This window comes from Pseudopodoces humilis, chromosome 13 (assembly GCF_049639895.1).
Source record: "Pseudopodoces humilis isolate 2021_Gansu_Grassland_sample_001 chromosome 13, ASM4963989v1, whole genome shotgun sequence".
In the NCBI taxonomy this organism is placed as follows: domain Eukaryota; kingdom Metazoa; phylum Chordata; class Aves; order Passeriformes; family Paridae; genus Pseudopodoces; species Pseudopodoces humilis.
This window is the reverse complement of record NC_142212.1, coordinates 18,740,813-18,754,110: the sequence shown is the minus strand read 5'-3', so window position 1 is coordinate 18,754,110 and position 13,298 is coordinate 18,740,813. Positions and strand designations below refer to the sequence as shown.

At 39.4% G+C, this 13,298-nt stretch overlaps 1 protein-coding gene across 2 annotated transcripts in view; it reads right to left on the bottom strand.

Annotated features, from left to right (window-relative positions):
* The window catches only part of CNTN6 (contactin 6), a 125,791-nt gene that overhangs the window by 69,235 nt on the left and 43,258 nt on the right, over positions 1-13,298 (bottom strand). The window contains exons 3-4 of one of the 2 annotated variants that reach the window (XM_014251500.2): positions 9,795-9,921; positions 4,378-4,553 (exon numbers count right to left, since the gene is read on the bottom strand). In XM_014251500.2, the coding sequence (XP_014106975.2) occupies positions 4,378-4,553; positions 9,795-9,921 (303 nt within the window). The remainder of the gene's footprint in view (positions 1-4,377; positions 4,554-9,794; positions 9,922-13,298) is intronic. The other variant, XM_088061720.1, reaches the window with a different exon arrangement.

Sequence of the window (13,298 nt, the reverse complement as noted above, 5' to 3'; positions counted from 1 at the left end):
CCATCCAGCAAACACTGAATGGGTTTGATTTGGTTTAATATATTCCTCTCTGAAATGGTTAAATGCTAACGATGGACTGTTATTTTTGTGTTTCAGAATGGCAAAAACTCAGTCCAGGAGGAATTATTGCCTCTAATTTGTAATTTCAGCAAAACTGTGTCTTCTGTCTCTGCCAAAAAGCACGTGGAAGCTCTTGGGAGATGCAAATTTCATTCCAAGTGCTCCAGCACTGTCACTCTCACTGCTGTGAGCACATCACTGGCCAAGAGCAGTGAGGGTGGCAGTGTTGGGAAAATGCTGTTGAAAACAAGCACCGAGCAAAATCCCTAAGCACCACTTTGAAAACCAGGAGAATGTGGTTGGAGCCCAAAAACACCAAGGAGAAATTCTTCCTGGGTCTGTAGCATTGTGGGGAACTTTAAAAATTTTTAAAATTTTTTAAACTTTTAAAACTTTAAAAGGCTCCAGTGTGTGCCCTCCTGTGTGGTTCAGGGCAAAGTGACCAATTCTAGGCATGAAATTAGATTGTTGTCATTGTTTCTTAGAATTTCAGGTCTGAGAAAGCTGCAATCATCATGACTTTTATCATCAAGCGTAGAAATATTTGACTGAGAATCTAATTTAAGATCCCTAAGCAACAAGATGCTTTCAATTAATACTGAATTTTCTGGGTTTATGCCCTGAATAATTATGAATTAGGTTCTCATTTGATTCTTTTTCATTGTGGAGTCCTTTTTTATTCTAGTGTGTTTAATTGCACTTCTTATTTCTCCTGCATATCCTTTAATGCCTCTGCTATAGATGTGTTTGAGAACTAAAAGAACAAGTAACAGGCCTGGACAGGCTGTTTCATGCAGCCTGTTACAGGGATTTCCCTCAAGACCAGTTGTTTGCACACAGTTATTTTTGCTTAAAATTGAGGAAATAATTAAAGCAAATCCCCTGTGTGCCTTGGGAGAAAGTTCTGGTTGAAGCCATACTGAAGAAGTTTTCCCTAACAGGTTTTATGTTTCTCTTTTTTTTTAAGGCATGAAATGCCTTAAACAAAAATGCCTCAGGAAAAAAATCATCACTGAAAGAGTGGCCAAGCCTTGGAACTGGCTGCTCATGGAAATGATGGAGTCCCCATCCTTGGAAGCGCTCAAAAAATGAGTAAATGTGGCATTTTGTGATGTGGTTTACTAGCAGGGGGAGATTGGGCAAAGGCTGGACTTGATGATCTCAAAGGTCTTTTCCAGCCCTGTTAATTCTGTGATTTTGTGATTCTATGATTAAAGATGGAAAATACCTCTAACCTATGACCTAACAATACCTTATGAGCTACACCATGGCACTGAGTGCCTCATCCAGTCTTTCCTTAAACACCTCCAGGGACGGTGACTCCACCACCTCCCTGGGCAGCCCATTCCAATGCCCAACCACTCTTTCTGTGAAGAACTTCTTTCCCAATGTCCAGCCTAAACTTCCCCTGCTGCAGCTTAAAACTGTGTCCTCTGCTGCTTCTGTGATTCTGTGTGAAAGCTGAAGGAAAAGCTCTCACATCCTTATCTCTTTCTTTGAGCTGACTCGGGCCTACTTCCAAGATGAACCTCCCAGGCCTTTGATCTCCCTTTAGGCTGAGCTAAAGCGTTCCTGGTGACCTTGTGCTGGATGTCACCGCTGCCCTGGAAGGGGAAAAGCCCTGTGGGTGGCAGGCCATGACTCCAGCCTGGACAAGGACCCTCTCCTGATTCTGGCTCTGGCTGCAGCAGCCAAGGCCTGACACCAAAGCTTTACAACTTCCACCTCAACAACTCCAGCTCCTGCAAACCACACGTGGGCTGCTCTGGATGTACTGCTGGCAGGGGAGCAGGAGACGTGCAGGATTTATAGGCAGCTTTCAAGTTTATTTATGACAAAACAAGCCTTGTGCAGGAAGCGGGGATGCCAAGGGCCTGCCATCCTTGCATCCTGCTAATGCATTTACGCGCTCCCTCTCCCTGACGCTGTCTCTCATTTTCAGCTTGTAACTTTAATAATCTATGCCACTGCCTTCTGTACAATATTCCTCCTGCAGCTTTCCTTTGACAGCTCTGGTTTTAATAGAGGATAAGCACCAAACTCCAGCTGAATCTGAAGACATATTTCTAATCTTGTCCCGCATTTATTTTGCTTCTCGGAGAACTTCCTATCTTGAACAGAGGAAAGAAGTATTTTTCACATATTAAGTTGACATGTTGAATAGGTTTCTGGAGGTATCATTAATTCCAACTCCAACTCAGAGTTAGTTACCTTGTAGTAAAGAGACAAATACACATAAACCCTGGTACTTGGATAATAACTTTGATTCAATTCTTTATCAGGGAGATTGCAATAATATTCCAGGCTTTCCAGTCCAGGGAGGAATCCCATTTTGTGAGGTGTTGAATGAAAGTGTCATAACAGCAACGTGCCTGCCTGCCTGGATTTTAAGATATAGCCTGAAGTACTGGTTGAAACAAAGAATTAAATTGGATGGCAACATGAAAATAACAAGGAAATGTTGACTGTGAAATAAGTGTTTCAAGGTAATTTGTTCCACTGTTCTCATCAGGTCATTATGACGTTTTCCATGTACTGTGGGGATTTTTTCCCTATTGTAAGACAAAACTCCCAGTTCTGCAGTGATGCTGCTAAATTGAAGCATTTTCCTGTAAATTTGTGCTTGTCAGTGTAAATAACAGCCTTTGATTTGTCTGTCCTCTCTCTTCTCCATGGGGAAGGATGTAAATATCTGTCACCACTACAGGAAAAATGGTGTAGTGCTTGATTAGGGGATAAATTTAGCATTCTGTGGTGCTGTTTGAGCTGGAGGACTGGAGCAGGCTGAGAGCTGGGGGCAAACCAGACCCAGCTCTGGGATCTGCTCCCTGCTGGAACTTTGGGAAGTGCTTGGGTGGGGATATTAAGCTTAAGTAAAGGAGCTGCTTGATATAAAATGCTGAATAATCATCAGGGCCTTCTTTTTTTTTACAGATATTCCTGTTTTTTTCTTTCTGTCCCCACTTTATTTTTTTCAATTTTATTTTTTTACACCTCATTTGTGCCTTCAATTAAGGATAATTTTCTCTAGGTCTTTTCTCAGATCCCTCCCTGGCCTGCCATGGTTCCTTGGGGATTACAGACTCCATGGACAATATTGAGGTGGCTGTCTATTCTTGCTCCTTTCTAAAATGGAATTTGTTCTGTCACTAAACCTTCACCTGCAAATCTTGAAAAAAATTCCCACACAGGAAGTCTGGCTTGAAAAAGTGTTTCAGCAGAAAAAGTGGTAAAATAATGAATCAAAATTTTATTCTTTTTACGTTTGACCAGCTCTTGGAAATCAAAGCTATTTGAGGAATTCAGGGTAAAACATTATTAAATGAGGTACCAGTGATACACTTTTTGATCAGCTCTGCTGAAAGAGACTCTGTGAACCAGCCTGACCTCTGATGTCTCCTTTGTGTAACCCCTGTGACACAAGGTTTGCTATGAGAAATGGAACAAGATTAATATTTAATCCATTTGCTGGTGTCTGAAATAGTGACACAAGGTTGGCTTTAGTCACATGTTTTATTAATGAGCTTTGCAAACAATTGCTTTCTCCCAGCAACAGACTGCTCTGAGCTTTAGACTGAAAAAATATAGAAAGGGCTGGAAGGAATATCTGGAGTTTTTTGGTTGTCACTGTTTTTTCCCCCTCCCCAGGGCATTCACAGAACTCGGTCACTGTGTCCAAACCTTGTGAAAAAGGTTGTGAAGTTGTGAAGAAGTGAAAGGGGGAGCAAAGATGAAATAAATTTTAAATCACCTCAAGACAGACAACATGCTCGACCTGAGGGAGCTGAATTATGAAATATTTCAGAGAGTAGCTCACACTTTTACACACTGTAAGGAAAAAGAGTGTTTCTTTAGTAATGTAAAAAAAAAAAAAAAAAAAAAATCAGTGTGCCAATTAGGGGAACAATGTTTTTGTGTCTCAATTAGACCTCATTAGCTACAGAAAATTCAAAGCCCAACTTTTTGTAACAATTCCTCCCCCCCCAGCTGTAGCTACCTGTGGGATAACAAAAAAACCCACTGTCCTAAAGAGTGAAAACACCTTTATTAAGTGAATATAATTGTGCTCATCTTCCTTGACCTTTCAATTTCCTGATTTTTATTCTGGCTCCCGAGGGCAGCAGCCATCAGATGTCTGGTTTTGTTATTAATATTTACTAGGAACATTTATTTTTTTTTAGGAATAAGCAGTGCTGAAGGAAGTCAAACCTTTTGGACAGAATCCCCAATGATCCTTTAATTACCCAATAAATTACAATCCATGTGCAGAATTAATAGGAAAATAATGCTCCAATAAATATGATCTTCCCAACTTACATGCAAATTGAAGCTTTGCCTTCCTGCTCAGAATTGTTCCAAATGAATTTGTGGCCAAACACTGGTATGTTCCAATATCCTGATTTTTATGTGGGTTATTGATTGCCAAGCTGCCTCCAACCAACCTGTAGTGATAACTCATGGTAAGATCAATATCTGTGCCATTTTGCTTCCACCTTTGAGGGGAAAAAAATCAAATTATGCTTATAATTTACAGAGCCTATTCATATTTATCTTAAATAGTGTGCTGTAGCATACCTGTAATGATAAAAATGTAGTTAAATATCACAAAATTAGATCATTTTTCACACACGACTGCTTCTTACATCAATCTTAATGGTAGCAATAATAGTATTCTTTGGAAAACCTTTACTTTAGTCACCCAAATGTCCACGAAAAGTAATTATAACTTATTCACACAAAGTTATCCATTCAGTCAGGAGGGAGGTTTATACCTTGCCTACAACTACATTATATTTTATAATATCAATGCTACCTGAATATGCTTTACAGTCCTTGCAAATGACTAATCATGAACTTGGCAACAAAAATGCTTTGGAGATGTAGATCAGGAAGGATTGCACTTCAGAGAGCAGAACAAAAGGTGAGAGGGAAGTTTTTATACAGCAAGTCTGAGACTGATCATTTAATGATGAGAACGCTGCTATTTTAAATCATCATTCGTCCCCTTTAGTCCACTAAGCAGAAAATGGATTGTGTCTGCAACATTACCCAGCTGTTTACAGATGTCAAAATACAATTTCTCTTTCAAAGAAAATGAATATTATGTGGTTGAGGAAGGGAATTTTTGCGCCTCTGCCATTAGTCACGTCAGGGTTGACTTTTCCTTGCTCACTTGAGGGCCAAAGGAAGGGTAAAGGACTCAGCCACTGAGGCCAGCAAGTTTGGGGTTTGTTAATGCCACTTTTTAGGTGGTCAGTAATCCTAAAACTACAAAACCAGGTGCTTTCTTCTCCTGATTTCACATCAGAGCCCCCTCCGCTTTGCAATATAATTTCTGTATAATTCTGTATAATTTCTCTATATATCTGTATAACTTCTGTTGATCTCTGGGTGTGTTTCCAAGCCCTCCATTGGATGGAACGTTCATACAAAAACTGCCAATGGCTCACTTTGGGATCCTGGCAATGCCCAAACCAAGGCCAATCATCTCCTTGTTAATTATCTGAAGGATCACAGCATATAAATGTTGCATTTGTGTTTTTTGCAGAGTTCCTGAGAGTGAGGGCAGTTTCCCCAGGTAACAAATGGAAGCAAACTCACACTTTATCCCTGGGTACACAGCACAGGGTTTTGTCAGTCCCCTCCCAGGCCTCTCTCACACACTCACACTGCTCAGGAGCTGGTTTGGTGCAGGAGGATTTCCACACTGGACTGAAAAATGCAATTCTGTGCTCCAAGGGAAATCTCCACAAGTACAGGGAGAGCCCTGACCTTCAAGTGAGCACTTGTTTTGACAGGTAATGACTGATTAAATATGAAATCAGTGGAATTCTGTGAGCAAATTCTAATAACATGAAATCATTTCTTTGGGTTGCTGTCTCCCCTGTCATGGATGCATCCACACTGAAAAGCTGGGGTGCAACACTCAACTGTCAGGAGCTCTTCCTACAAATTCCAGCTGATTTTTCTGTACCTCTCCTCAATTCCTTTTTGATATTTGTTTTAGCTGGCCTAGGTTCTGCTGCTATTTTAGGGTATTAACGTTAGCATTTTGCCGTATTTCAGGATTTACATATGCTCCAAATTGTCTCAAGCTTTCCATTTTCTAATCTAAGATATTCTGGTATTTAATTTGCCAGTTCTCTTTAATTTCAGAATCAATCACTGAAATAACTGCTGTCATCATTGCATGGCTCCCAATTAAGGTCTATAATTGTTTTTCCAAACAAATGTGAAGACGTTAGCTTAGTTGCTGCAAATGAATTCTTCACAGTATCCCCATAATCATTCTAATCACCATGGTACAATGATTATTAAACTTTGCATATAGATCAGGGGTTCAGCTCCTGGTGTGGGCTTTTTCCCTAATTAATATGTTTACATCACTGAAGGAAGCGAATTAATGAATTCATGTGGTAGACAATGATTTAATGACTTTGTGTGTTCTGCAGTGTGTTAATACACAGAAATCTGGATAATTATTTTAGGGAATTTTTAACATAAGCCCGTTAAGGCAGAGATCATCTGTGTATTTTTTGTGATTTTTTTCATGCAACCACTGGAAAATATTTTTTCTCGGTTATAGGAAATACATCCTGGATTGTTTTCCTTTCACCAATTGTTTCAGAACCCAAACTTTAAAAAATTTCCTATGTTCTGATGCTGAATTGATCAGTTCCCTAGGAGCCCAAGGACTGTGAGTAGGTATATGCTCACATAATAATTACCAATAAATTATCTTTTCAGCCTGCTGCTATAATAAAAATATCAATATTTTTATGACTTCATTGTGTTCTATATTTCTTAGATTATTTGCATTCAAATGGAAATGTCCTGCCAAGCCACCTGAGGCTTTCTTGTAATTGGGAAAAGGATTTGCAAAAACCCCCATTCATGTACAGCATTTCCAGTCAGGAAGAAAATACAAAGTTTAAAAACTCTTCCCTTTGACCAAGACAGCAGAGAGTGAAGGAGATTTTAATCCCATCCCATTTTTGAGGCAGAATCTGCACTAAGCCAAGGAGCAGCATTCCAGGGAACAAGGACATGAGCTCAGGGCTGCAATTTCTTTGTCAAGGGTGGATTTTTGGGATTACTGGGAATTGTTGTCCAGCTTGATGCAGTGATTATTATAATTATTATTATAACATATTTGATGTCATTTGCAATCCTTGTAGACTTTGTGCTCTGTTCCCTCCCTTTCATTTGTGCTTTCCAGTTATCCTTGTGCTGCTTGGATTTGGATTGGATTTGGATCTCTTTATCTCCTTTTAGTGAAGCACTCTGTGTTGGGCTGAAATATTAAAATGTTCTTCTAATGAATGCTGCTTATGCTGCCCTTGGATTTATTTATTGGTTCCACTGACTTCTCTCTGAGAAGATTATTGAGGGGAAAACACCCTCAATTTCCAGCTTGCATGAAAATGCAGGACTGTGGGATTGCTCTGGATATTGAATGGAAGTGCAGGAAAAGAGAACACCTGAAATCAAACAAAAAAATGTCAAAATACTGCTGGAAACACTGCAGGGTGTTCATGGATAGGCTGCAAGTAAAAAAAAAAAAAGAAACAAACCATAAAATTCCTTGAGTTAGTTGGTGATAAACCCTCTGGTGACTATAACCAAAAAAGTTTAAGTACCAAAAATGATAAATCTAATTTAAAGTTGTGCTTATTTATGACCAACATCACACCAGGAAACACCTGGAATAATATACCTGATATTATAGACAATTTTGGCTTTTTAAAAAAGACATGAGAGATAAAATTATATTTTTCAGAACATTTATATAGATTTCTTAATGGTTTCAGAGATGCTTCCATCCATATTTTCATTTCCAGTGTAATCTGTGTTCTCTGTTACTTCCAAAGGGAAAACTGTGTCTCATTTTTATTACTCAGCCCTTCCACCTACAGTTCTACACAATTCTTGCACTCTGCTTCTCAGACACACAATATTTTGAGGGGGAGTTGCAAAAAATTATCACTATATTTGTCAAGTCTATAAGAATAAAAGAGTACTTAGTAAAATAAAACTTTTAAGAAAAGCTAAGCATTTTTTTTTTATTTCAAGAAAAGACATTTACCAGCATATTTTTTGATGTAAAAAAATGCTAAATAGCAAATTAACTCATATCTAAGTTTCTTCCTCTTGGAGTGGCTCTGTATTTCTGAATCAAAGAGAAACCTCCAGCAGTCCTTGCTGCTCTTTGCCATCACTCAGCAAAAGAGATTATTAAAATTTCATACTGGGCTTGATTTATCTAAAATTGTTGGAACTTTAAATATATGGGCTCAATCCTTATCTGACAAAGCCAGCATTAGCTGTGGTGAAATCAAAGCAAAGTGAAAAGCTCCCTGTTCCCTCCAAATCGTGGTGTAATTGCAGCAGTGATTGTCTGATAACTTTTAATTGACCTCAGGGCTCCAGGATCCATCCCCAGATGTTGATCTCATGTCCCTGGAGCCACTGAGGCTTTGCAAAAAAATGGGAATGGTGAAAAAAACCCAGGGGATTTAATTAATGGGCGAGTAGAAAAAATTAAGGCCAAAAGTATGGATTTTAAATATGGGATGGGGGAGACCTCCCAGCTCTCTTGCCTGGTAGAAGCTGCTGTCTCTGCTCTTTGTGGGTGTGAGGAATCCATGGGGGGATACAAGAGCCCAGGAATTTTCTAGGAAGTTGCTTAAATATGAAACAGAAGGGTGGATGATCTGATAAGACTTGAAACTCATGGCCTGAACCTGTTGATGTTCATGTTGAGAACAGGGAGAACAAATGGGTTGGGAAATACATGAAAGTTTCTACTCATAGGAGGAGAAGTTACTCCGTGAAAAGGAAATTAAGGGTTCCTTTCATAAAGGAAATTAAAGAAATTAAGGGTTCCTTTCATAACACAATGTCTGGGGACAAATCAATCATGAAGTCCAAAAGCCAAGCTGATAACCAGTGGTGGCTCTTTCCAGGGAAGGCTGTGGTGGGAGCAGTTAAAATCTCTTCCATAAATATTCCCTAAGAATTTGGTAGGACACAATTTTGTTTCATGTCTTGCATGAATGATTTATTTTTTGTATATAATTTTCCTTCACCTCAACCATTATTTCCCCATTATTTTCTGAAGAAAGCACAAAGTCTTTTTTTTTTATTTCTTTTTTTCCCTAGATTCCCAGTTTTCCTCTTATCCAACTTGGATTTCCAGATCCTTGGGGCAATATAATAAGTTATATTGTAAATGATGATACCATAATTACCAAATAAACAAAGAATCCTATGTACCAAGGATTTATTAAGTGACTCTTGTAAGGTACTGGAGCTGTTTCTCTAAACAAACACCACAAATATGCACATGAAATGCTGGAATTAGAAAAGGGGAAGGATACTGTTCTTCTGCTTTCCAAGCATTTATTAGTGTATGGAAAGTTTTATCAAGTACAGATGCTCAGTGCTTCCATTTTCCCATTTTTTCACAGCTGTTCTGTGGATTCAGAATTAATTCTGTATATTTTTAAATACTTTGGGGATGATTTTTAATTATTTTCTTTTCCTGTGTTAATTTTCTTTACAGCAAAGAAGCGAAAATATTTTTCCTTCATTCCTCAAATTTACTCTAAACTTTGCATATTCTCGCTGTGAGCACTCAATAAATTTTGGGGTGTTTATTTCTGGTGTTGCATTGACTAAAACACAACTCAAAGAGTGACAGTGAGACAGTATTTCCCCAAGGTTGACTTCACCTGTAGTATGGCAGCGGATATCCTTTAGCTGTGCAGTTCAGGAGGATCTCTGGATTTGCTGAGCCCATGGAATAAGTGATATCATATGGCTCTTGGATAAAAATAGGCCCATGAAGGGTTTCTTCCCCTGTGAAAGAAAAACAATAATTTAAGATTAGATGTCTTTAGCGTGTCCTTCCACATAAAATTGTCCTTTGGAGTCCTTTGCTTTCAGCTGCAAGTTAAGGTCTGCTATTATATTCAGCAGAGAATCCACCTCCAGACATTGGACTATTAAGGAGGAAATATTTCAAGGCTGATTGATAATAAAATCGCAGAGCTCAGGTGCTGCTGATTTATTTTGCAGGTGACAGTGAAGCTTCTTTGCATATTTCCCATGGAAGCTCTCTGGCCAACTGCTGAATGTGCCCATCCACCTCCTCCTTGTGCTGGGGATCAGAAAAGATGGAATTGTGGAATTGTGGTTCTGTGTTTGGTGTTCCCTGGTGTTCCCTGGTCTAAGGGAATCATTCACTTTCTCCTCTAACCCTTCCCACTCTCTGAGATATTATTTTTGTATACTTCATGTATATTTTTCTATACTGGCCCAGGTTTAGGGTTGTTGATGGGGTTTTTGTTTGCTTCCTTATTGGTGTTTTGGGGTTTTTTTCCCCCTCCTCTTTTTCAGTCCTTTTAAAACAGGAGTAGCATTACATCATCAACCCCTATTTTATATCCAAAATGAAATGGTTGGTTGCAAGGCAAACCAGAGCTATTTCCACATGTCATGGGGACCTTCCTTGTTCAGGGGAGCAGGGGAGAAGACAATTTGTTCAGCAAACCATGAGAGCAAGGCAGAGCAGCTCTCTGGGATGGTGCCTGGGTCTGCTTAAATAGTCTTTGTGTCTTGTCCTGCCACTCCTCTGGGTTTAGTCCCTTGGCAAGTTTGAAGACTTCTTTTTTCACTGTTTCTACAATTGGCCCTTTGACTTGTCTTTTCTTTGGGAGGAATTTTCTTCTCTTCTGGGTTCATTTCCTCAGTCCTTCTCATTACCTCCCCAGAACTGCCAGGGAGAAGTTTTTCTGAAGCCACAGAATGACCCAGGGATCATCATTCTGCATTTTAAATCCCTGTACCTGCCTGGGCCAGTGGCGAACCACCTGATGTACATAAAAACCCCTACTGCACCTCATAAAAATGCAAATATTTTGGTAAGCCTGGGATTAATTTCCCATGTTTTTTCCTAAATGGAATTTAGACTCATTTGTCATCTGCAGATTATTGAATATCTTCATTTTATATCCCCTTCCCATGTCCTTAATACAGCAAGCCCTTCATGTATAGAATAAGGACACGATATTTTACAGCTCCTTTCCAGTGGACATGTCACAGTCCCTGTCACAAAAATACTGCCCATGAATTTTAGTAAAGGCAGCTTCTTGCTGTTGTTTTGTTTTCTCTTTAATATCCTTTCCTTGCTGGCTGATCTGCAGCAGAGAATAACATCAAATTTGTGAGAAATGATGTGCACTCACAGAGCCAATGGTGTCCTAGGAGTCCATCTCTTATTTATAGAAAAGGTCAGGCTGGTCATTTCTAATTTCCTGATGCATCCTTTTGTGTTTCCTATAGAGAATGGCCGTATATTTCTTCTCCATCCTCCAGGTTCTATACAATCCCCATGATTTCTCCAGAGATACACATGACAAATATGTTTTTGTGGGGCTGTTTGCTTTTGTTAAAATTTGAATAGTTCAGATTTTTTTTTTAAAAGCCGATTGGAATATGAATATTTAATTAAATGTATCATTTCTATACATAAAAATTGTGTGTGAATCCTCAGCGTAGTGCCTGAAAGTAAATATAAACTCTTGTTATGGAATGTTTGATAAGAAGTTAAAATGTAGTTCTTTATGATGCCAAATCAGTTTGATCTCCATAAAAACCATAATTATGCCAGCCTGAATTCAAAGCTAAAGCAGGAAAATGAATCATCATTCCTTCATTCATTACATGATATTGTCTTCAGCCAATCCAGGGATTAACACAGCGCTAATGGAAGAGGAGGAACCCTGTTTTCCCCATAATTATGGAAGAAGCAGGGGGTGTCCCAGTGCTTCCCAGCCACTGCTCCATGGGCAATGGGTGGATTTGTCACACCCTGATATTCCTGTCAAACACAGTTAAAGAGGTTTTACTCAGCCATGATCAACATTTAAATATTTATGTTCTGCCTCGTCCAGACAGGGAGAAAGAAGCACAGATCTGGAGTTCACAGTTAATCAACTTAATTTCCAGCCAAATGCTGGCCCCTGTTTTTTCTGGTTTCTGACTCTGGTTGGCTTCTTATTCAGCTCCTTGTGAGGTCTGTGCCCTGCTGAAATGCAGAGGAGAACATGCCCAGAGCAGGTTAGGTTGGCCCAGGCTCAGTCTGTAGTGTGAGTAGGGATAACTCCATAGGCCAATATTGTAAATTAGCTGACTTTTATCCCTTTCCTACACAGATCTTCCCATTAGGATTTTTTGCAAAGTGCAATTGGAATTACCATTACTCCAAGCTGCTCAGTGATATCAGATAAAATCTGTTTGGTGAAACTTAGAGTGTCCCAGAAATACTGTGATCTATCTTCAGGGAAAGAGTTGAGGTTTTCCAGGGAGAATCAGCTCCAAGGAGCCAAACTCCAGAGGATTCACTGCTCCAGGAACAGGAATGGAGAGTTCTGGTGGGCTGGGAGCACAGAGAAACTGTGGCTGCCAATCCCTGGAAACGTCCAAGGCCAGGCTGGACAAAATTTGGAGCAACCTGGGATAGTGGAAGGTGTCCCTGTGGGGTGAAACTGAATGAGTTTTAATGTCCCTTCCAAACCAAACCATTCCATGGTTCTGGATGTACCATATCAGCAAATCTTTATGGAAGATCATAAGGAGAAGCTTCTAAATGCAAAACTGCCATAATTCACATAAGCAAACCAGGTAAGAAGGAATTTATCCAGGCTATTAAGTTCCAAGAAGGCTGTAAATTCCAGGGGTAGTGAGTTCCTAATGAATCTTTCTTAATGTGCCTTAGATAGAGCTTCATATCTGATCCAAAACATTAATATGACTTTATGGGCCAAAGCTGACACCTGATTAAGAGCCGTCTTTTAAATCAGTGTGATAGTAAAACACCTGTCAGCTCCAGCAAAAGGGATGGGACAGGTGAATTAGACCATTCCCCCTTCTAATGACAGCAGAAAAATTATGAAAAATCCAACTTATTCGAAATCTATTTGATTTTTCAGCTGAGGACATGGGTAATTTTTAATTGGAAGACGGGGAGTTTATGGGGTCCTCAGATTTTTAAACGCCACTGAGTGTTTCCCCGCAAAGACCACTGGAGTTTTTGATTGAATCTTGTCAGAAGCAGAAAGAAATTATTATTTCCTTCCTCAAAGGCCTGGACCAAGGAGCTCAAGGACTTTAAAAGGAGCCTGACAGATGCAAAACGAGATGTAAAGGATGAGGCACTGCTTGGTACAACCTAA